We start from the raw sequence: 24,327 nt of genomic DNA, 5'->3' as shown, positions 1-24,327 counted from the left end.
AAGCATGTTTAACATTTATTTTTATTTATTTATTTAAAATATTTCTATCCCGCCCTTCTGCCCTATAATAGGGCACTCAGGGCGGCTTACAAAAATAAAATCAAACATGTACATAATAACATGCTTCCATACTGGCCCTGGGGTCCTACTGGAAGGAAAAGAGGGATATAAATCTAAACATATAAATAAAATAAAATAATACTGGAGGCCTGCAATTAGTCCAGGGCTCTCTGCGTACACAACACTGTGGAACACAAAACCATGACACAAAATATGAAATAAAGATAGGCATTTTTTCACATCGATGTCCAGAAAACATGCATTAAATAGCCCTAGCACAGATAGTATCTGAGTAGTCAGATATGACAACTTACATAACATGGTAAAACTGTAACTATTTAGCTTTTTATACAAAACAGTCATGTCCTGTCATATACAGCTCAGTCCTAGGCATGTCTACTCAGAAGTAAGCTCCACTGAGTTTAATAACACTGACTCCAGGTAGGCACATATAGGACTGCAGCCTTAGGCTGCAATCCAATACACACTTACCTGGGAATAATTCCCATTGAAACCAATGGAGCTTACTTCTGAGTAGACATGTATTAGATTGCAGCTTTAGTGACTCAACCCACAGGTTATAGTAAGCTATATTTTTAAAACGGAAGCCATGGTCCAATAATAATTTTAATGCTTTTACATTTCTAGACTCACCACTGCCACACACTATGGATCTGTTTTTTAAATCACAATAATCCCAATGCCTGCAATACAACTGATAGGCACCATTAGCCTAGGATATCAAACTGAAAGACAATCACATTATAACATATCATTTTCAAGAAAGTTAAATATCTATGTTAGCCAGAAAGGGCAGAGAACAGCCCTTTGATCTGCTACAGTGCCGTGACAGTATATTTTATATTTTCGTTTCTTTGACGCTTAAAATTTCTGCCACACATGCATCTTCAGAATTGTCCATTCTATAAGAACCTGAGCAGTCAGAACTTTTGATCATCCATCCCTCTGGATGATAAACAAAAAATGTATACACAGACTTCTATTCAATCACCTTTGGCTGATGGAAGAAAGGTAAACTTCCATAGCCACAACTGATTCCCATCTAACCTCAGTAAACATCACAATGCTATCGCCCTCTTTAGGGTTAACAGCACAAAACAACTCTTTCCCGCACAGTCCAGTCCAACCTGCCTCTTTCTCAAATACAGTTACTTCCCCACCCAAGTGTCAGGCCTGTAGCTGGGAAAGAAGAGGAGAGAGGCTGGGGGTCACCCCTCTAATTTTTCTCTCCCACCCCAATTTTTCCCCACAAAAAATAATTAAATTTATTACAGAAAAAAAGTCCTCCCCCATACACTTTTTTGGTTTCACACACACACAAACACACACAACTTTTAGCCTGGCTGCGGGCCTGCCATTGCTAAAGAACCATCGTTTTATTCCAGGCACCCACGACTGATAAGAGGCTAAACTGCTGTCTTCCTGCCTTTTGATACCATGGATTCATCCAGGCACTAGCCGTTCCAGATGCATCAAAGTCTTCAAAAGCGCTTCATAAAAATATATAATCATAGAGGCAAGAAGCCACAAACCTGCTACAGGGTTCGTATAGTCATAATCAAATAAAATCGAGAAGTCCAGCTCTTCTTGGGAGCTCAGGTTTGGATTCGGATTAGGGTCCCCCGGCTGGGAGTTCGGCTCCGAATCGTTTGGACTGGAAGCCATCTGTGCCTCTGTCGATGCCCTCTTTATTGTGAAAAGGAGTCCAAAGTGAGCGGGAAAAGAAAGACTCGCTTTCCCTATACAATTTTTAAAAGAAATCCTAAGCGTCCCAAACCTCCCTTGCTAAAAAAAAAAAAACCCTCGTCTAATGGAACCAGAAAACTGAACTTCCAGGTTTCTTTAATCTTCTGCGTTTTTTTATCCCCCCTCCTCCTTTTTTCTCGCAGTAGCAAGTTTTAACCAAGCCCGGGAAACCTGTAAGCCGGCAAGATGCGTGTGCATGAGGAAAGCGTGAACCCGCTGATCCTCCCAGTCTCTACTCCTCGCCCCTGGCACCGGCGCTGCAGTTTAACACCAAGAGCGTGAAACGAGCGAGATGCATAGTAGCAACTTCCTGCTCTCAGCAGCCACCTGCGGCTGGGAGGCGGGAGCTGCCTCGGGGGTGGGGGGGACGAGGAGCAGCAGCAGCAGCAGCAGCTGGTACAGCAAGGGGGTGGGGGGAGAGGAGGTTTGCAGGACGTGTGATAAATGCGGGCTCTTCAAAGCCACCCGAGCTGAGGCAGCCCTTTTGCTGGCTGAGGCTGATGGGGCTTGTAGTTGAAAACATCTGCAGGGCACCAGGTTGGAGAAGGATGATCTGAGGAAGGGGGGAGGAGACAAAGAGGGAGAATACTAAAACTTAAAAAAAATGTTTTTAAAGATGTTTTGTTTTAATGTATTTTAAAGTCTGACCAGGGTTCGAATCCCCACACAGCCATGAAGCTCACTGGGTGACCTTGGGCTAGTCACTGCCTCTCAGCCTCAGAGGGAGGCAGTGGTAAACCCCCTCTGAATACCGCTTACCATGAAAACCCTATTCATAGGGTCGCCACAAGTCGGAATTGACTTGAAGGCAGTCCATTTCCATTTCAAAGTGTTCTTAATTACCGTGGCACAGTCCTTAACCAAAAGGGAGACATAGTCAAGAAATCAGAAGAAAGCTAGGACTGGGGAGGGCAGCTATGAGAGAACTGGAAAAGGTCCTCAAATGCAAAGATGTATCACTGAACACTAAAGTCAGGATCATTCAGACCATGGTACACCGCCCAGAGAGCCTTCGGGCTTAGGGCGGTATATAAATAAAATAAAATAAAATAAAATAAATAAATTCCTGATCTCTATGCGTGGATGTGAAAATTGGACAGTGAAAAAAGCGGGTAAGAGAAAAATCAACTCATTTGAAATGTGGTGTTGGAGGAGAGCTTTGTGCATACCATGGACTGCGCAAAAGACAAATAATTTGGTGTTAGAACAAATTAAACCAGAACTATCACTAGAAGCTAAAATTATGAAACTGAGGTTAGCATATTTTGGACACATAATGAGAAGACATGATTCACTAGAAAAGACAATAATGCTGGGGAAAACAGAAGGGAGTAGAAAAAGAGGAAGGCTAAACAAGAGATGGATTGACTCCATAAAGGAAGCCACAGACCTTACAAGATCTGAACAGGGTGGCTTATAACAGATGCTATCGGAGGTTGCTGATTCATAGGGCCGCCATAAGCTATAATTGACTTGAAGGCATATAACAACAAAGTTTTTCTAGGGCTTTTGTTTGCCACCTTAGGCTCCTACTGGCAGGAAGGGTGGGATATAAATCAAATAATAATAATAATAAAACTAGGGCTATAGAAAAAATGTTTTTGTAGCGGTAGTACAAGAGATCAGAAGTGTGGAGAGGATAAGGAGTATTTTTTATTTATTTATTACATTAATATCCCACCTTTCCTCCAGGGAGCTCAAGGTGGCATACATGGTTCTCCCCTCCCAATTTGATCCTCACAACAACCCTGTGGGTAGGTTAGGCTAAGAGGCAGTGACTGGCCCAAGGTCACCCAGCGAGCTTCATGGTTGAGTGGGGATTCGAATCCTGGTCTCCCAGATCATAGTCCAACACCCTAACCATTACACCTTAATTTTCAAGCTTGGGTCCCCACATGTTCTTGGCCTATAGCTCCCATCATCCCCAGCCAGGTTAGCTGCTGGTCAAGGGATTATGGAAGTTGTAGTCCAACGACATCTAGGGACCCGAAGGTGAAGAACACTGCATTACATCGCTAGACTACACTGGGCAGTTAGTGAGATTTAGATCTGGAAACAGAGAAACTTGGACTGACATAGGATGTCTAGAAGCATAAGCCTGGGCTCCTGCACTTTTAATAGCTGTGTAGTTTTCATGACAAGACCGGTTAAAATCCCCCCTTCCACACAACTATTAAAAGTGCATAAGCCCTGCCCTCTAGTTTACACTTGCCTCTCTCCCCCCCCGCCCCACCCATCTTCTCTTTTTGACAGCTGCAGGTATTCAGGTGACATGTTCTTTCCCCAACATGAAAATGCGTTTATAGAGGTGGCTTCCTGCCATGCAGCTGTCAAAAGGCACAGAAGCCCTGCTCAGTTTGTGCCTTGTCATTCTTCCTTACCATCTTTGTATGTACTGATGGTGGGGAGGAATAGTGAACTTGGAGAGGGGCCTGCAGGTATGGGAATGGATTTTCACGGGGCATGAGGCTGCATAAAAAGGAACAGAGTGGCATTAGTGTGACAATGTGTTCTGCGGACACATATAGAACAAATGAATCATGTCCATATTGTGTCAAAATCAAGTATTGCCTATTACAAAACAACCTTCAAAGTCCACCCCTCCCACTCCCATACACAAACGCAGGCGATAAGAGAGCATGCATATTTATGAGAGCATGCAAACTCACTCAAGGCAGCTTATACATGCCTATTTATATGTGAAAATAGGTACAGAAGTACTAGAAAGGAGGAATGAAAGAAGATAGGCAGGCTCCATGGTGTTTTGTTGCTCCACTGTATGGTTCTAGATGTGCTCCCAGGATTCCTTGCATCATTGCAAAGGATGCTGGGACACTGCTTTCAGATGGTGTGCTGCTGTGCATGATTCAAAGACCTGTCATCCTCAGGAATTCTTGGTTACTATTCTCAGACTGCATGCTGTTTCTGCTGTTTCAGTAGTACTCTTTTACCACAGCCCTAGCAAGTCCTGGAGTATGGCTTCTGCAGTAGACCCCAGAAGAGGAAATGATGACAGCAGGGCACCAGATAGCCAAGAGGCAAATTAATATTTGCAGTAAGAGAGAATAGGGAAAGGTGCTATATTTTCTCAAAAATATTACTCCAAAATATTCCCATTGATTTTGCTGACATGGTTCCCTCCAAAATGATTTGACTGTTGCATTAAAAATTGAGCTAGAAAAGGAGGGCGAAAAAATTGGTCACAGTTCACCAGACATCAGCACACAAGTCTGAGTCATGTCAATGAGATTTGCACTGGAGAAATTCCTGGTGGGTTGGGCTTACAAGAAAAAAATTGCAGCATCAAAAGAAGGATGTAGTTGAGAAGAGGCATTGCTGAAAAGCTGAAAAGACAAATCAGAGTTTTAAGAGAGTAAAAAAATGTTCTGTGGAAGCAGTGAGAAGAATGTGCCAGTGGAAACAAATACCTAAGACCTGTTGAACTATCCCATCTCTCTGCTGCCCAGTTCTATGTCTTTTAAAGGCTCCTTTTGGGGTTAGCTTCCCTCCATCATTTTGTCTAATGCAGCTGACTGTGGTTATTTGTCAGGAAACCCCTGAAACTCAAATATTCTCTCCAGTTAGGGTGCTTCCAAACTGGAGCGTAACCCCAGGGCCAGCGCCAGAGGGCAGCCAGGTCGGGGCCTGGCTGAGGGCCCCTGCAGCCCTTGAAGGGTGGGAGGGTAGGACTCCTATTCCACAATCTGCAGCAGCGGTGGCTCCCGACCCTGCCGCAGATCGAGGAGAGGGAGTTCCCAGACACATACACCCCTTACAGACAGCGCGGGCTTCAATAAGCCTGCACACATACCACACCTATCTCTTCTGTCGCTGTGAATGTCTTGTGTGCTGTGCGTGCATGCCTGCCATCAATTAAGATGGCAGCAGGGGCTTCCCTAAGGGGCTGACATCCCTGCCACCATGTTGGTTGAGGGTAGGCGTGTGCGCACAGCGCACATGGCTTTCACAGCGATGGGAGAGATAGGCAGATGGGCAGGCGGGTGCCCAAGGGCCCAGTCATGCTTGCCACCAGCCCTGCTTAACATGGTAAATGGGCCATTGAGATATCACAAATGGGTTGTCAACAGTTTGTTTTTACCTTATCAGATTTTCCCATGAAATAGTAAATTCAGATTAAATGAGGAAAAAATATGGGCTATCATTTTGATCACGACGATGTTGGGTGGACGCTGCAAAAAAACCTTCCTGCAAGAGGCATCACTGATTCCACAATAAACGCTTGTCTGAAAGCACTCTCAGTAGGACTGGAGTCCTTTCAATTTAACTTCTACTTTTAATCTTTATCTGCAGAATCATCATAAACCAATATGAAGCATCAAGCTATTTGTTGCTGTTGTTGATTATAATATTACATTTATATCCCACCCTTCCTCCAAGGAGGTCAGAGTGATATTTATTTATTTATAAAGCACACTTTCATACAAATACATCAAGATGATGTACAATGTAAAATATATTATAGTATCACACAAAAAAAATCAATAAATATGGGCTGGTTAAAAAAAATAATACATCATGGGTGGTATTCAGTGCTATTCCTACTCATGGTAGGTTCATTGAAGTTAATAATCTTGACTAATTTAGGTTTCTTAATTTCAACAGGTCTACTTTGAGTAGACTTAGCTGACCTGAATACAATACCATGTTTAAAAGACATGTCTAAACTGTACCATTTTCAAGAGATATCTAAATGAGGACAAGGATGACACTTGCCGAACCTCCACTGATAAGGAGTTCCATACCGCACAGCCTGCCACACTAAAGGCCTGGTCCCCAGTAAAGGCTGACCAAATCTTAGGAGCATGGGGAACCAGCAGAAGTGCCCCATCAGAAGTTCTCAGTGACTGAGTGGAGCATCAGGGATCACATGGTCCTTAAGGTACTTGGGCCCATGTTGTTTAGTGCTTTGTGAATTAACACAAGGACCTTGGACCTGGCCTAGTGGCAAATATATAAATTCTTTCTACCTTTTAATCACACAACACTGCTGTGAAGTACTTTTGGCAGAAAGAAAATGTCTGGCCTAAAGTTACTCAGTCTGCTTCATGCTGAAGGGAGATTTTAACTTTGTGTCCCGAGTTCATGACTCTGAGTTCATGACTTATGTAGTTCACCACTACACATATTGGCTCACAGGCCTGCCTGACTGTAAACCAGGGACATAGCTCCGTACTTAAAAGACTCAGGGGACAGGCCCACAACACAAATTTCCATAAATGCATAGAGTGCCTCTGCCCAAATTAAGATGGTGGGTGGGTGGAGGGTTATTACAGGGACTATACTTGTTGTGTAAACCAATATGAAGCATCAAGCTTTTTATAAAAAGGGGGGGGTGGAGTTCTTGGACCAAGCTCAAAATACACAGGACTCAGGTTGTCTGGGGTGCTCCTAACAACATCTCTGTTGTAAACTTTGCATTGTTGCAGATGAAGCCGAATGTCCAAAAAGCTGTTCTATATTGCCACTCGAGATGCTCTCTTAGCTGAATTACAACTGTTTTTAAACTATCTTCTTTGGGTTTGGATTTTTGTTACTTGTTCGGCTTCATTGCCAAGCAGCAGGCACATTTATATTTACATGCCCAAATTAACAAATTCAAACAAAGCCATTTCTTTTGTTCCCTGTGAGATGGGTAGAAAAGCTGTATTTATAGCTGCAGATATAATTTCTTTCACATGTACATGTACACCTCACTTTTGTAGCATTATTGCAGTGTGGCCACCTGATGCTTCTATAAATCATAGGCTACAAGCCACAGCAAAAAGTTTGCTCTGCTGGAAGATGGCCATCCGACTTACTCATGCTACTGGCAATATGCCCAATCAAGGCTGGTGACAGGCCTGAAAGGGTCCAGTTCTACTGCAACCAGGGCCATCGGGGTGCCCAGACCCTTAGCTTTATTATTTTTTTAAGTAAGTATCTGCTCTGGAAAAAAAGTTATACAACAAAATGTGAGCCGCTCCCCCACCTGTAATTTCTGTGAAATGAGCTAGCCAGCTGCTTCAATCCCCACCCTTTGGGGTTTTAGTCAATGAGAGAAATCAGAGCTGTGATTGACAAGGGACTGGTTGAACACCAGGCAATAGCTGCAAACCCTTGCAAGTGCTGAAAAGAGGTGTCTTTTCTTGCTTGTCTTGCATATTGGTTAACGCTGTGCATGTGCATATCACGTGAGTTGAGCAACTTTCACCAGCAGTATGTGTGCCTGCCTGCCCACTTTTCTCTCTGTGTGCACATCCAGCATGAGGTCCAGAAGATCTAACAAGCACACACAGGATAGGAGGATCTTGGTAGGCATGCACAGTAAACAATTTCAGTGCTGATTATAATAAAAGTGTACATGCAGGTTTTAAAAAAATATTTGCAAAAATAGCATGTTATACATTTGATCTATCAAATAGTTTTTCAACAGAAATAAAAAAATGTACATGCAGCTTATGATGCCATTACAATGTGTTATAGTTTTTTAAATATAAGGAATTATACAATTTTAATTTTCCTGAGTTGCTGAACAGGGCAGTTTATTTGTTGAATTCACTGCCTTTTTTGAAAACCTTCCCATCATGAGGCTTTAATCCTATGCTCACTTTTCTGGGAGTAAACCTGCAATTCCAGTCCCACACACCTCTCTTTCTCCCCTTCCTCCAATTCTATTTTTAAAGCAATTAGGCAGGGCTTACTTAGGTGTCACTGCTGTTATTTGGTTGGAAACCGATTTCTTTAAAAATTGTTCTACAAGGACTGGCTGGTTTTGATAATAAACCATGAGTGTGTGTATTTTTACATTTCCAGTGTGTATGTGTATATGTATGGAGACTTTAAAAAAATCCTGTGAGATAGGTTAGGCTGAGAATTGGTTCAGTCAAGTTGCACATGCTGTGTGTGTGTGTGTTATTGGCAAGCTTTTTGTTGTCTGTATTCTGTTGAAAATATCAGGACTGTTGAATGTTGGAGTTAAAGCAATTGGGGGTGCATTTTGCATGTTCCCCCCCTCACTGTATGGTTTGTGATTATGACATGACATGTTTGCACCTCACTTTTCTTCCTGAGTCCTCTCCCCTCATTTTACCCTGTGAGGTAGGTTAGGCTGCAAGTCGGTTCAGTCAAGCTGCACAATATTTTTTAGCTGCTTCTATCTTTTTAATGTTATTTTAATGTTCAAATGTTTTTAATAATTATATGGGTATGGTTTTTGAACTATTTATAACTGTTGTAAAATGTCTTGTGAGGGCAGGAACTCTGAAAAACAGATTATAAATATGTTAAATAATACAACTTAAATGAAGACTGTGGATTCAAAATTTATATTGGTAATACATAAGCGGCAATTCTTGCCAATAGATTGCTGGGAGGTGGGGGTGGGTGGGAATGTAGGGGACCCTATCTATATGCAGTGTACAGGGCCCAGGAAATCCTTTTGGCACCCCTGTGCCCGATAACTTGTGGTGTTGGCCAAACAAAAGCAGGCAGAAATGGGAGGCAAAGAATAACTGGCAATCAGCCAAGAGCAAAGGAGGGAAGATAAGGACATTTTAGAGAAGGATGACACTGGGAGCCATGCTAGACTTTGTATTACATGTGGAGCGGAAATTTATTTATTATTTGATATATATCCTGCCCTTCCTTCCAGCAGGAGCTGTAACCCTCCTCTGAGCTAGTATTTGCATTGGGAAGAATTCCCCCATTGGCATCAGACCACCATGCCCGCAGCAATCCTAATAATTACCAGTTCCACCAGCACACCACCCCCAGCAGATGTTATTTGCTAAGGCACATTTAACATTATGTCTTGTTCAGTCCTAGCACAGGTGACTGAAATTAATAGAAGATGATAGAGGATCCCAAGATTAAATATGGGTTGGCCCGGAAGCTGCAGCTGGTGCAAAATGCAGCAGCACAACTGCTCACTGGGGCAGGGTATCGCCAGCATGTCACCCTGCTGCTGAAACAATTGCACTGGCTTGCCATTTGCTACTGGGCTAAGTTCAAGGTTCTAGTTTTTGTGTACAAAGCCCTATACAGCTTGGGACCAGGATACCTGAAAGATCGTCTTACCCTTTATATACCCAGTCGATCACTACACTCTGCAGGTGAGAGCCTCCTGCAGATACCATCTTATCAGGAGGTCCATTCCGCACAACATAGGAAGCGGACCTTTAGTGTAGTGGCCCCTACCCTTTGGAATTCCCTCCCCTTAAATATTAGACAGGCACCATTTCTATTATCTTTTTGGCATCTACTGAAGACCATCTTTCAACAAGCCTTTTAAGTAGAGACCTTATCCCAGTCTGTGTCTGTGTTAGAATCACTTTCTAAGATATTTTAAAGTTTTTTTTAAAAAAGATGTTTTTAAAGATATTTTGTTTTAATATATTTTAATGTCTGGTTTTATTATGTTTTATGGTGTTTTAGTGTGTTTGGCGCCCTAGGCTCCTTCTGGGAGGAAGGGCAGGATATATTATTATTATTATTATTATTATTATTATTATTATTATTATTATTATTATTATTATTATTATTAATAATAATAATAATAATAATAATAATAATAATAATAATAATAATAATAATAATAATAATAATAATAATAATAATAATAATAATATAGAAGTTATAGAAGTTCTAGTGAAATACCAGCTATTCAGAATGGAAACAAGTTTCCAAAGTCTCAGGCAGGGGACTAGATTGTGCCAGTGCCAGTATCAGCACAGCAGCAGCTATCTTGAAGGACCATAGAAAAAAGCTTCCCATTTTACAGTAACAACTAGTGCGTTTTAAAATCTATTCCACTTTTATCGATAGGAGCATATGTTTCCCCTCTTCTCTAAGTTTTTTAGTTCCAGGGCTTTCAGTGAGCAATAATCCAACCCTGTAATTTGTATGACATTTGTGGACGGCTCTCCATAATCAGCATCATAAAAATGAAATGGAACAAAGTACAACAGGCTGAGCCAACATTTATTGTGCTTTCACACTTACTGTACTTACATCCACAACCATGTTTTGACTGCAGTTATAAAACACTAGTGATTCCACTTCTGAACTTACTTTTTGTTTGAATGCATTATAACAGCAGTCTGAAACTGTATGCACATAAGGATGATGCATTAGATGCATGTCTTTGGTTCTGTCAAGAAAATCATATGGAAAAGCCCTGGATGTCTTATCTCAGGAGCAAAACAGACATGCCTCTAGCTCCATAATTCTCAGTCATCCCTTATTCCTTTTACTTCTCCCATTCCTACTGTGTCTCCCATTTGTTTGCATTGTCTAACCCTGCCATCTGATCTACTACCAACATTTAGACTGTAAGAGCCTTGGTGTCAAGAACCTGTCTTGTTCAGCTCCATGTGCACTGAGGAGGAAGATGATTTAAAAAAGACTAGTCTTAAGTCATGTTTGCTGGCTGTTTTCAGAAGAGGCACTTAAATGAGTTCTTGAACTTCCCATATCTGAATAATGATGAATCATTTCTTAAAGCATATACAAATTTTAATGTGTTTGCAGTAGTGTAGTGGCAAATTCAGAAGTGCAGGGTCCCTTCATGATAGTCACAGCTACGCCTCCTCACAGCCACACCTCTCTAAGATTATACAACGTAATATTATAGAATAACCTGGCCAGGTTTGAATACAGTTTTCTGCTTCTCTGTCCTTGTTAATGCCTTCTCCCACAACAAGCTAATCAACATGAAAGAGAATTGTGTTAGCTACTGAGAAGAGTCTTCTCAGTGGCTGACTCACCTCCTGTCACTCTGACTGGCTCCAATCAGCAGGAAAGGACAAGGAAGCATATTATAGGACCCTTCTCAGTAGCTAACACACTCCCCTTTCATGCTGATTGGTTCATAGGATGCTGGAGATGTAGGGACTCTGTAGGGACCCCGCTCCCCAAAAAGTAAAGGGTCTAAGACACACACCCGGAACCCTGGACAACTACACCCCTGTATATTTGTCCTCTTAGAAAATCATATCTACCACTTTATAGTGTGGGAGAGAGGGGCCATACCCCTCACTATAATGAGTTCAGATACTAGGATTCCCTGTGGAAACAATAATAATTGTGTTGGAAGTGGGGCAAGAGCAACTCCTGTTTTGTTCTTTTGTGTATGTTCCAGAAGGGAGATAGAGTTAGGGTCCTCCAGATGGATAGGCTTGATTACCTTTACCTGTGATGCTCTGACTGACTTTCTTCCTTTGTTAGACTGATACGTCTTAAGGGAAGCTTACCTGCCCTTCCTCCTTCCACCCTTTCCTCTCTTCTCTTCTCCTGTTCGGGAGAGAGGAGACACCTTTGTCTCTGCTCTCTCTCTCCTATCCATGAGGGTAACTCCCAAGCCTGGGCATTGCGCCTCCAACTTAGTTAATTAGTTAGAACTAGGGATGCCTTTCTATCTACTATGTATTTCTATAAATAAAGTAGCTTTTCTTATTTTACTAAGTCTTAAGTCTCAGTGATCTCAACACAGGATAAAAGCCTGCCACTTAGGTAAACGCACACACTGGCACACACACATTTCAGACTGCTGTTATTGTCTGCTTAACAAATATACAAATTTACACAACAACAAATTGGAGATGGGTAATCAATGTACACCTTTACAGTCGTGCCTGTTCATGGGCCCACTGAAATGCTCAAGTTAAACAGGGAATGTCATTCAAATCTTTTAAAAGGCAGGTCCCTAGCTGCATGGTAAACCAACCATGCAACTTTAAACACCCACAATAATACCTTTAGCACCACTTCATGTATGACTGTCAAAAAAGAGTATCAGAAGCAGCCCACAGATGATGACGAGATGCTGCAGTGGTTACTGAAATGGGAGGAAATTGCTGAAATGCAAGGAGAGCATTTCCATTACCAAGCTATAATCACATTTCAAGTACACCAAGGGATAGCACTTTCTGATGTTTTGCAAAGTTAGTGGGTCATACTGCTGGCTTGCTTCCATTGTCACACACTTAGCATATAGCATTACTTGCAAAGAATTAGAAACATTTGTTTGAGAGCTAGCATGGTGTAGAGGTTAGTGTCAGACCAGGACTAGGGAGTCCCAGGTTTAAATAACCACTCAGTCATGAAGCCTCCTAAGTGACCTCAAGCCAATAGTACCACGACATTTTTTATGGAATTGTTACTGGGTGTCTTTTTCTCTCTCATTCAAATTGTTTGCATGTGGAATCCTTTCTACCGTGTACAAGCCCTGCCATTTAGATTGAGGCAAAAGTGGTTCAAACTAAAAAATAAAACAAGGAGTAAATACAGCCTTGCAAATGCATTCACACAAATTACTAGCCTAGCAAAATTCTTACTAGTCTGCCCATCACAATAAAATAAAGTCTCCTTACTGTATATCCTTAGTCGAAGAATCTATGAATGCAAGACTGTTTCACTGAATGGCAAAGGAACTGCTGCTTATGATCCATGCCCTGCTGTAGCAGAATTCTTACCAAGAAAGAAAGAAAGAAAGAAAGAAAGAAAGAAAGAAAGAAAGAAAGAAAGAAAGAAAGAAAGAAAGAAAGAAAGAAAGAAAGAAAGAAAAAGAAAGAAAGAAAGAAAGAAAGACATCACAGTGTATGGGAAGAGAGACTGTTGGTTGGTAAGAACCCTAAGAATTATTGTGTAAATGTGCCCCTATGGTCTACTGTTTCTGTTCAATTTCACTAAAATGTCACACCTCTAGTCAAGGTTTCAGTGGTTTCCAATCTGAATTTGTGCTTTTGGTTCATCGATAAAATGTTATGTATCTGTCCATTTGTGTCCACTGGGTGTACCACAGCTAGGACTGGGTGTCCAGTTGGACACACAACTATTACTTTAAAAATGCCTTAAGTATCAGTAAACCTAACCTGTCTCACAAGGTTGTCAGGAGTTATGTAGACTGATCTGAATTCTTTATAGAAAGGCTAGGATATAACTGAAATAAATAAAGTATGTTCAGAATAGTTATTTTCAAAATAATAAATAGTGCCTCATCTCCAAAGAGGGAAATGACACCACTTTCTAGTCCCTTGCCACTTATACCTCAGGTATACGTCAGTAAAAGTTCTCAAAAAGTGTATTGATAAAAGTTTTGTTTACACACTCAGGATCATATATCCAATTATCACACTATTATTTTTACCTCATAACGTCAAGGTGATCTTACCATATGATACATAAATTTTGAATATTTTGTTTGAATGTGCCCTCTAGTGGCAAGTGTTGGTTTTTGTGGAGTCTGGGCAAATTTTGAGGTTCAAAGTGTTTGCCCTGTTTACCTGCTCTCACCACTTGAAAGAATCAAGCAAAATTTCAGTGCACAAAACTGCTAAGCTGATTTCATCTTATTAAAATCCAGTCCATTAACTGAACTTGGCTGCCATACTGAGCTTTACAATTAAGTTGATTCCTATGGCTAGTGACCTTGTTTCGGCTCACTTGCTTAAGTTACCCAGAATTCAGGGTGGTTTCTGTCTGAAAATGGAAAGCAGGTAAGATAATAATGGCCTAACTGAAATTGCCACTCAACTATATGACTTCCTATGTGGTACAGAATCAATGTGGCTCCATTTTCAAGCTCCATTATCATGTATGAATTAGGACAGGGATGGCTAGCCTGTGACCATAATCCAGATGGGATTGGAGTCCAACTCCAAATAGCCCCAACCAGCATAGCCAACAATCAAGGACAATGGAAACTGTGGCCTAGTAACTTTTAGAGGCCCAGCAGATACCCACACCTGAATTAAGCCTTAACTGGTCTTGTATTTGGGAGAACAGACAGCGCAGGGGGTTTCCTTCTGATAAGGATCCCTCACATAAGAGGTTGGACAGGATGTACAAACAATTGATTAATGGCACATAATGGATTCCAGCTAATATGGAAGCCCATTGTAAATATCTACTGGTAGAAACAAAACATACACACGGAAGACACACAGATATATAGCATGTTATTTAAGGTTTATTTTTTTTTAAAATCATTTTTAGGGTCAGTCTGAGTCAGAAATATTTCTCTCAATTTGGGGCACAGTGTGGTTTTGGTAAGAAAAGCCAATGGAAAAATTGCTCATAATCATGTTCCCATTAGAAATGCTGAAGGCAGCCTTGAAAACCAATGGAATGTACATATCATAATAAAAAAGTGTGTATGAAGCCAAATAGTGGAAAAGACATCCGAAGATATTATTATCCCAGGCCCGTTCTGCAAAGAGGTGAGTGATGAAATTGTTTTAGTTGAGCAAGAGAGTTTGCTCAATTCAGCTATTTATTTATTTGTCATTCTTTTTAAGTGTATACCTCTTTGGGTATCTTTGGGGGGGGGGAAACAAGGTTCTTGTGGCACATTAAAGACTGGCAGAGGGGTTGGTTTGCTCCGTAACACATTTGTGGTGCTTTTGTGGGCCAAACCCACATCACCAGATGCTTTCTTTGACATTTTTGCTGCAGTGGACTAGCAAGGGTTTCCCTTTTGGATAGAAAAGCTATACATATAAAAATATCCTCATATATCCCCAGTCACCATTTAGTAATTCCATCAGCGTAGCTGCTCATCTGACTCAACCGCTAGTGAGGCAGAAATGAAAAATTGCTCTTGTCAAGCCTGGGTTGCAATCCTATGCACATTTACTTGGGAGTTAGACTGCAATCCTAACCTCACCACCATGCTCACAGCCCATCTACTCACAGCAGCAGTGGGGGAAGATAGTCAATACGATTGGGCCCAATCCCTGCTGCAGTGATCTGGTCCAGATTAGAGATGGGGGAGAAATTCAATGCAGCTCGCATTTAAAGCCAAATTTATCAAATTCACACTTTCTAAAACAATGAGAACCAAAATACAGACATCCTTCAAAATTCACACTCATACAAATTTTGCAATGCAGTTCTCCAACCAATGTTTACAGAAATGCATATACTGGGAAAAACGTGTACAAATATGAAGATATTAATGAACACAACAAACAAACTGCTTGTATAGCGTATGTACATTAGTCAAAAGTACATACAAAAATGTGTCTATTAAGGAGACATTTGCTCCAAAATGCTGAAGATTTTTCATGAAAATGTTTTTTTAAAAAACTTGCTAATTGCTGTGGAACTGCAGAGAACTGAATTTAAGATGTGAACAATGAGAAACCGAGAGAACCAAAACAGATCCTTCCATCCCTATTCCAGATTGGGCTCAAAGCCAGTTGGCTATGGCTGTAAGACTGGCTGAGGACCCAGCAGATCTGGGGCTGGCTCAGCCATACCCTACCCTCAAAACACCCTGTTTCAAGACTTTCCACTGGGTTCCACTGATGAAGTTACCACCAGCGGGTCTGCAGCCTGTCTGTACACTTAGCAGGTTGAAGGGGGAGGTCAGCACTAATACAGGAGGCCACCTTAGGCCAGCCGAGCCAAGCAGATAGATGTATCCACTCAATCCAAACCCTGCATGGGTCAACATAAGGGGAGTTTGGATTACTCTGTAAATGTACTAACTCTGTAGCATTTACTTCCGAGCAAACATGCACAATACCACAATACACAGGGAATGAATGAATCAGCCATAAATGCATTCATATCTACACAAATAGTATGACCTACCAGATAGCAAAAGTAAATTTACCACTTCTCCCAGTGTTGTGCAATGCTCAGAGTGCTGAACTAGGACCTGGGAGATCAGTGTTCAAATACCCACTCAGCCACAAAGTTCACAGGGTGACATTGGGCCAGTTACTGTCTCTCAGCCTAACCCACCCCATGAAATGGAGAACCATGTATGCCACCTTGAACTCCTTGGAGGAAAGGTGGGATATAAACGTAATAACAAATCAATAAAACCCAATATTATCTATTATCTAACTTTACAGGGTATAATATAGCTGTCTCAGAATCACAAAATATAGTAGTCTAATGTGTATCACTAAGAACAGGGGGTGGCATTCCATGCTAGTCCTACTCAGAGTGGACCCCTTAAGTTAATAGACATGACTAATTTAGGTTCATTAATTTCAATGGGTCTACTCTGGGTGGGACTTAGTTGAGTACAATCCAGGGATATAAATTCACAATAATCGCGTGATGTAGCTCTCCTGGAATTATTTTACTTCAGAATCCCAGTGTGGCAATTTTATGTTTGTTTTTTTATTCTTCCACACATAATACTAACAGATTTTTGACATGGTGGAACTTTCAGGCATGTGAGTGATCCTCGTTTTGCGTTTGGAAATAATGGCACATTCTAAGTACAGCCATTCCACAGAATACTCCATGCTGAACATATTTACCAGTCCTAAATATGGAATAATACATCTTTATGCATCCGAGCACCAAAGGTTAGCCTAATACAGTGATTTCCAAAATGTTCCGTCTTCATAGAACTCCTTCCCCATATCTCACGATTCTGAGGCATGATGGGGGTGGGGAGCTTACATGGAGTGCTAGTCAGACCAATAGAACATTATTACTGTGTGTAAAGTCAGATTGCATGCTCATGTAGATCAAACTACATGTTATGTGAAATGCTAACACACATGTAATGTAAGCATACAGATACACATAGCAAGAGATCTTGAGTGACTCACGGAATCCCCCTGACATGGAGGAGCTCTGCACGCATTCATTTGTACACAGGTAAGACCCCTTCATATGGCTATTGAACTCACAGCCAGCAGACAGCATGGTTGGCACATGCATTGCGGCACAATCAACCCAAGCCCATTGCAGTTAAAAAAAAAAAAGCACTTATTGTGGCATACATTATTGGGGCACTCCCTCCCAAAGGGCCAGGTTCACAGAGGAGGAGGTCTATGTACATTAGGGTTGCCAGGCTCAGGGCCTGAGACTGATCATGTATCTCTAGGAGAAGAGAAAGTCAGTCAAGTGCAGGTGTTCTTGCAATACTATAATGGGAAAAACCACAAGGTGGAATTCTCCCTTCCCCCTGCACAACTTTTAAAGATACAGAAGACCTCTTGGAGGCCGGGCCTTGCAACCAGGAGGTCTTCTGTATCTTTAAAAGTTGTGCAGGGAGAAAGGAGAATTCCACCTTGTGGTTTTTCCCATTACAGTGTTGCAAGAACACCTGCACTTGGCTGACTTTCTCTTCTCCTAAAGATACAGGATCAGTCTCAGGCCCTGAACCTGGCAACCCTAATGTACATGCACCTATATACTCCTTTCATATGGCTCCTGTATGCCTTTATATGGCTACTCTATGCACAGTTGGCAGGGGATGTAGCTGGCACATGCATTGCCTGTGGAGCGCAGCTATGCAAACAACCTCACAACCTTAGTCCGTGGCAGGAAAGAAAAGAAAAAGGACTAACAGATTTATTATGGCACTCTCCCCAAAAGGCCAAGTTCATAGTTTAAGGGTATTTATTAATACATCTTTGTCACTAGAAGCATACGTGGCCGCTTTGGGTCAAAGGACTTTATTTTGTCTTAGGCTAATATGCCACCTACTACCTACCTGGACAAAAAAAAAGGCTTACCCCAATCACCCATGCCCTGGTAACCTCCCATTTGGAATACATTCTACATCAGGCTGCCTTTCAAAATGGTCCAGAATACAACTGTGAGATTGCTAACTGGGACAGGGTGATAACCAACCCGTTATGTCAGTGTTTTGTCATCTCCACTGGGTTCCAGTCCATTTCCAGGCTAAATACAATGTACTGGTTTTGAACTTTAAGACGCTTCATACCTTGGGACTTTGGTATCTGGGGAAAACCTCCCCCACCCTGAGTCAGAGACCCTTCTCCAGGTCTCCTCACCAGGTGGAGTGTAGTAGCTGTTGGTGAAAGGAATATTCCCCAGTTATGGAATATTCTTCCAATATTCACCTGGCACTTAATTTGTTGCTATTTCAGTGCCTGGTGAGGACCTTTTTATTTTCCCAGGTCTTTTACATTTGTTTCACCCTTTGACATCCATTTTAGCCCATTTTTTATTCTCCACTGTACAGTGTTTTATTGTTGTTATTGGTCTAACTCGTTTGATTTTATGCCATAAGCTGCACCTTTTGTTACAGAGAGTCTTAAAGAAACCTGGAAATAAACAAACAAATGCGAACAAACAAGCAAACGTTTGCTGACTGGAGTCCATTTCAACAGAGGCATTTTGAAGCGTTGGCCTCTTCTCCTAGCCAGCCACTGCTAGCTCCCTTCTTTACCGCACCCTCTCAAGTCTTCCTTGCGACAGCACCAAGGGAAGCCTGGAAAAAGCCTGCAAAGCTAGACGGACCTCCAGCGCTGCCCTTCTCCTGCAGATGCCATAGTGGAATCCCGCCCCTCTGAGTCACGCCACGTATTTCCCTTTGCCGGCCGTTGGCAGCTCTCGGTGCTGGGTGGAGACTGCCCCGCGGAGAGGTGCAATTTCGCAAAAAAAAAAAAAAAACATTGGACGGCTTTGAAATCTGCTTAGTGAAGAGAACGGAGGGGATTCACTCGCCCAATTTACTGATTGTGAACCGAGCCTCGGGGTGGGGTGGGGAGATGCTTCATTGTTACCTTTTGATAGGTGGGCTGAAGGGAGGGTTATACCAAGGGCTGAGAGGGCGAAGGGGAGTGTGCTTTGACTACTTTTTTGTCTGCCACTGTGAATCCGGACATTTCCCCCTTCTTATGGTAAGGGATCCCAGCATGTCCTCAGGTGGCCGCGTCTACAATTGGGGAACAACATTTGGGAACAAATTTAATCTGAAATGTAGAACGACTTGGGGCAGCCGAGGGATGAGACGTTTATCCAACGAGGCGAAAGTAGAAGTGGATGATGTGGTTATTTTTAGCAGCTAGGGCGGGGGTACTTTCTTTTCTGCCAGCTACATAGAGTCTCTCTCATTCCAGCTGAAGAAATAACCACACGACACTCTGCTCTGCGTTTTCCAGTGCAGCGTTACTGCGGGGACTCGTGAACCATTTGCTCGGAAGGAAATATAGGACCGCACTCATAGCTCCTTTATCGTTTTCCATCTCAATAGAACTTTTCAGAAGCAAACTATTTCAGGCTCAAGATTAAGGCGAGGGAGAAGCACATGCACCGGATTTCCACGGGATTCGTTCCTATGCAAAGGTTTTTAATGTCACACAGATATTATTGTGCACTTATGCGCCGTGTTAGTTAATCCTGAATTAACTGCCATCTCTCTCTCTTCAGAATCACGAAAGCGGATTCTAATCCCCATTTCACGGAGCACGTAATGAAGAAATGGGAAAACCCACCTTCTAGCCACTTAGTTACATGGCAGCGAGTAACTAAAGGGTGATAAGGGATATTCGTGAATCTTAATCCTACAGACCTGCGAGTAAGTCCCAATGAGCGCAGTAGGATTTCCTTCAGAGTAGACATGTGTAGGATTCAGCTGTTAGAGCAACCTTCCCCAAATTAGTGACCCTCAACTCCCATCAACTGCACCCATGGTAGCCAATGGGCATGGATGATGGGAGTTTAAATTCAAAACATCTGGAGATCCCAGGATGGAGAAGTTGGAGTTAGAGTCCTTAAGACAGGTGAGGAAACCAGATGCCGCTGAACTACAACTCCCATCATCGCTGGCCATTGGCCATGCTTGCTGGGGCTGATGGGAATTGTAGTACAGCAACATCTGGAGGGCCAAAGGTTCCTCACACATGACTCTAGTTCCAGTTATGTAGATTAGTTACCCTTTCATACAGGGATGGGGAACCTTTGACCTTCCAGCTGTTGTAAGACCACTATCCTCCTTGGCCCATTGATCATGTTGGCTAGGATAGATGGGAGTTGGAGTCCAACAGCATCTGGAGGACCACAGGTTTCCAATGGCTGCTTTGACACTTCTGGATTGCCAGGGAGGAGTGACAGCTGAGTGTAAGCTACAAGCCAGGAGGACCTTGGTTCAAATCTTACTTCAGCCATAACCACACTCAGTGGCCTTAGGCAAGGTATATTTGTCTAAGCCTAATTTATTATTTATTTAAAATATTTCTAGCCCGCCCTTCTACCCTATAATATGGCACTCAGGGAGGCTTACAAAAATAAAATCAAACACGTACATAATAAAATTGTAAACAATAAAATAAAAAAACATTAAAATAAATTAAAATACATAAAATACTATATATATACAGTACATATATATATATATATATATACAAACATGTATATATGTATATGTATATATATACAAACACACACACATAAAAACACACACACATATATACATATATATAGGGAGTGGTACTAAAGGGGACTACAAGGGTAAAATCTAACACAGAAGGCATAAAATAATAAAATCAGTGTCAGGCTCTACCTTCAGTCCCTCCCAAAGGCTCTCCGGAACAAGATCGTTTTCAGAAGTCTCCGGAAAACCATCAGGGAGGGACCAGAGCAGACTTCTTGGGGTAGGGTGTTCCAAAGCTTAGGGGCCACAGCTGAAAAAGCTCTCTCCCGTGTGCCTGTCAGTCTAAGGTAGCCTTTCCCAACCAGTGTGCCTCCAGATGTTGTTGGACCACAACTCCCATCAGCCTCAGCCAGCATTACCAATGGTCAGGAAGATGGGAATTGTGGTCCAACAGCATCTGGAGGCACACTGGTTGGGAAAGGCTGGTCTAAGGTCTTTCACTCCAGGCACGCAGAGAAGACCAGAAGCAGATGATCTTAAATCTTGGGCAGGTACATATGGGCGTAAGTGATCCCTCAGGTACATTGGTCCAAGGCCATTTAGGGCTTTAAAGGTCAGAACCAGCGCTTTGAATTAGGCCCGGAAGCAAATTGGGAGCCAGTGGAGTCAAAAAAGTATAGGGGTGATATGCTCCAGTTAACATTCTGGCTGCTGCATTTTGAACCGACTGTAATTTCCGAACTGTTTTCAAAGGCAGCCCCACATAGAGTGTGTTACAGTAATCAAGCCTCGATGTCACCAATGCATGTGTCACTGTGGCCAAGCCAACTGCCTCCAGGAACGGATGCAGCTGGTAGACCAGTTTGAGTTGGCCAAAAGCACTCCTGGCTACTGCAGCCACCTGACATTCAAGCAGCAGGGCAGGATCCAGGAGGACTCCCAAACTGTGGACCTGCTCCTTCAAGGGGAGTGCAACCCCATCCAGAACAGGTTGCAACCCTGTCCCTGATGCAGTTTTTCCCTTGACCAGCAGTACTTCCGTCTTCTCTGGATTAAGTTTGTTTATCATCCTGCCCTTCACAGCCTCCAGGCACTGGTTTAGGATGAGCACTCCCTCGCTGCAATCAGGTGGTAGGGAGAGATAGATAAGCTTTAGTTTTGTCATCTGTAATATAGGCCCAAGAATAATGATACTGACAGATAAATAGCTTTGTGGAGTTACCGAGCATGTGGATGAAGTACCTTTTATCAGCTTAGGCTAAGCACAGTTCTTCAACCTTGGGTCCCCACATGATGTTGGACAACAACTCCCATCATACCCAGACACCAAGGTCAATGGTCAGGGATGATAGGAGTTGTAAACGATCAACATCTGGAGACCCAAGGCTCAAGAACACTTGAGTACCAATTATGAAATTGGGTACCAATTATGAAACTAGAAAGAGAGAGACTAGTTATCCATGTTATCTTATAACCTCTCAAGTGAATATTGTGATACATTACAAACAGGTCTGCTTTGAAAGGCACCCACAAATTTCAGGTGGGCAAACTAGGACAACAAAAATGCTTATACAGTCATACGCCAGTGTTTTGCCTTGGGCTTTCAGTCCATTTCCTGGCCCAATTCAAAGCCCTGGTATTAGCTTTTAAAGCAGGAATGGAGAACATATGGCCCTCCAGCTGTTGGTGGACTATAGCTTCCATCATCCCTGACCATTGGCTGTGCTTGCTGCAGCTGCAACAACATCTGAACAGCTACAGGTTCACTATTCCTGCTTTAGAGCACAAAATTGCTTGAGGCAGGTTATCTGAAAGATGACCTCCTTCCATATATGCTTCCCTGGGCTCTAAAACCATTCCAAGTCGCTTCTCTGAGTACCCAGTCAATGAAAGACAGCTAGAGGGCAGTCCCTTTTAGTTTTGGCACCCTGATTGTGGAACAGTCTCCTCAGAGAGGCCTACCTAGTGCCTAGGTCTAGACTGTTGGAAAAAAACGAACTTGGCCTGCTCAAGATGCATGTTTTCAGCGTGCTATGCTTAAACTACTCCACTGAAGGAAAGGTGGGCATGGTCAATTAAAAACATAGTGCACACCTAGAATATTGCTAGAATATATTTCACCCACTGTTTTAACTTATGCAAACCGAGACACTCCTCATGTCCATTGGAAACTATTCTGCAGAATAGTCAGTGCCATTATTCCACAATTGTTTTTGGAGCTTTTTTTTAGTGTTGCAAAGTGTTGCTGTACTTCACATATTCACAGAAACAGAAGCAAAAGAGAGTGATTCACTATAGGAAATTCACTAAAATTGCAAACTAAATCAAACATATTTAAAGTGACTATCAGAACAATATTAACTGTTAATATAGTTGCTTCCTCCCTGCTAAAACAAGATCACCACAGCACATGTATTATTTCTGTTCTTTGGGCTGACTGAAGGTGTTGCCACCACTCACCATATGCTCAGAGGCACATGTTACCAAATTCTTCCAAGCTACACAGCAAGTGGATTGGACTGTGAAAGACCAACACAAATTGTGTTTGCATTTTGACCAATTTGTAGGGCAGTACATATCTCAGAGAGGAGGTCAGGTCTCCTGCTCCCCTGGTGCATTCACAATAGCTGCCCAATTTCCCTGCTTTTTAAAGTTTGATAGAAATATTTGTTGGCTATATATACATTCTTAAACCGCAAGGTTCTTTGCCTGTTAGTGAATTTCCCTGCTTTTTAGTCTAGGAGGTAAGAAATGGGATCCTGTGCAAATTTGCTGAGAATGGATTGATCATTTGCATGCTTTTTGAGGTCAGTTGGATTTACTCCCCTGCAATCATGCTTATAGATGAAACTGACCACAGGGGATGGGGAGGGGGGAGGAGAGGAGCCAATAGGGTGAGGAGGGGGTAGATTTGATCGTTTGCATGTTTATTGAGTTCAGTGGGATTTATTCCCCTGCAATCATGGCTAAGATAGGTAAAAATTACCATGGGGGAGGAGGAGGGGGAGGGGAGAGTAGAGGGAAGGAAGAAGGGGTAGCAGAAGGAGGGGGAGGGGATGGGGGAATGGAGGGGGAGGGGGAATGGAGGGGGAGGGGGAATGGAGGGGGAGGGGCAAAAAGGGAGTGGTGGGAGGGAGGAGGAGGAGGAGGAGGAGGGGAGGGCAGGTTTGATAATTTGCATACTTATTGAGTTCAATGGGATTTACTCCTGTGCAATCATGCTTGAAAATGAAATGGACTGCCTTCAAGTTGATTCCAACTTATGGTGACCCTATGAATAGGGTTTTCATGGTAAGCAGTATTCAGAGGTGGTTTACCATTGCCTTCCTCTGAGGTTGAGAGGAAGTGACTGGCCCAAGGTTACTCAGTGAGCTTCATGGCTGTGTGGGGATTTGAACCCTGATCTG

At 42.5% G+C, this 24,327-nt stretch overlaps 1 protein-coding gene across 6 annotated transcripts in view; it reads right to left on the bottom strand.

The window, feature by feature from the left end:
- NFATC2 (nuclear factor of activated T cells 2) overlaps positions 1-24,327 on the bottom strand; it is a 205,799-nt gene that overhangs the window by 176,462 nt on the left and 5,010 nt on the right. For 3 of the 6 annotated variants that reach the window (XM_061631256.1, XM_061631254.1, XM_061631255.1), the window contains exon 1: positions 1,614-2,084. The exons of 2 other annotated variants lie outside the window; for them this stretch is intronic. In XM_061631256.1, coding sequence (XP_061487240.1) covers positions 1,614-1,746 — 133 coding nt within the window. In that variant the 5' untranslated portion in view covers positions 1,747-2,084. Of the gene's footprint in view, positions 1-1,613; positions 2,085-24,327 lie in introns of those variants that run through there. One more of the 6 variants, XM_061631259.1, reaches the window with a different exon arrangement.

The sequence above is a fragment of the Rhineura floridana genome, chromosome 6, assembly GCF_030035675.1.
Source record: "Rhineura floridana isolate rRhiFlo1 chromosome 6, rRhiFlo1.hap2, whole genome shotgun sequence".
NCBI classification, from domain to species: domain Eukaryota; kingdom Metazoa; phylum Chordata; class Lepidosauria; order Squamata; family Rhineuridae; genus Rhineura; species Rhineura floridana.
This window is presented reverse-complemented; position numbering and strand designations above follow the sequence as displayed.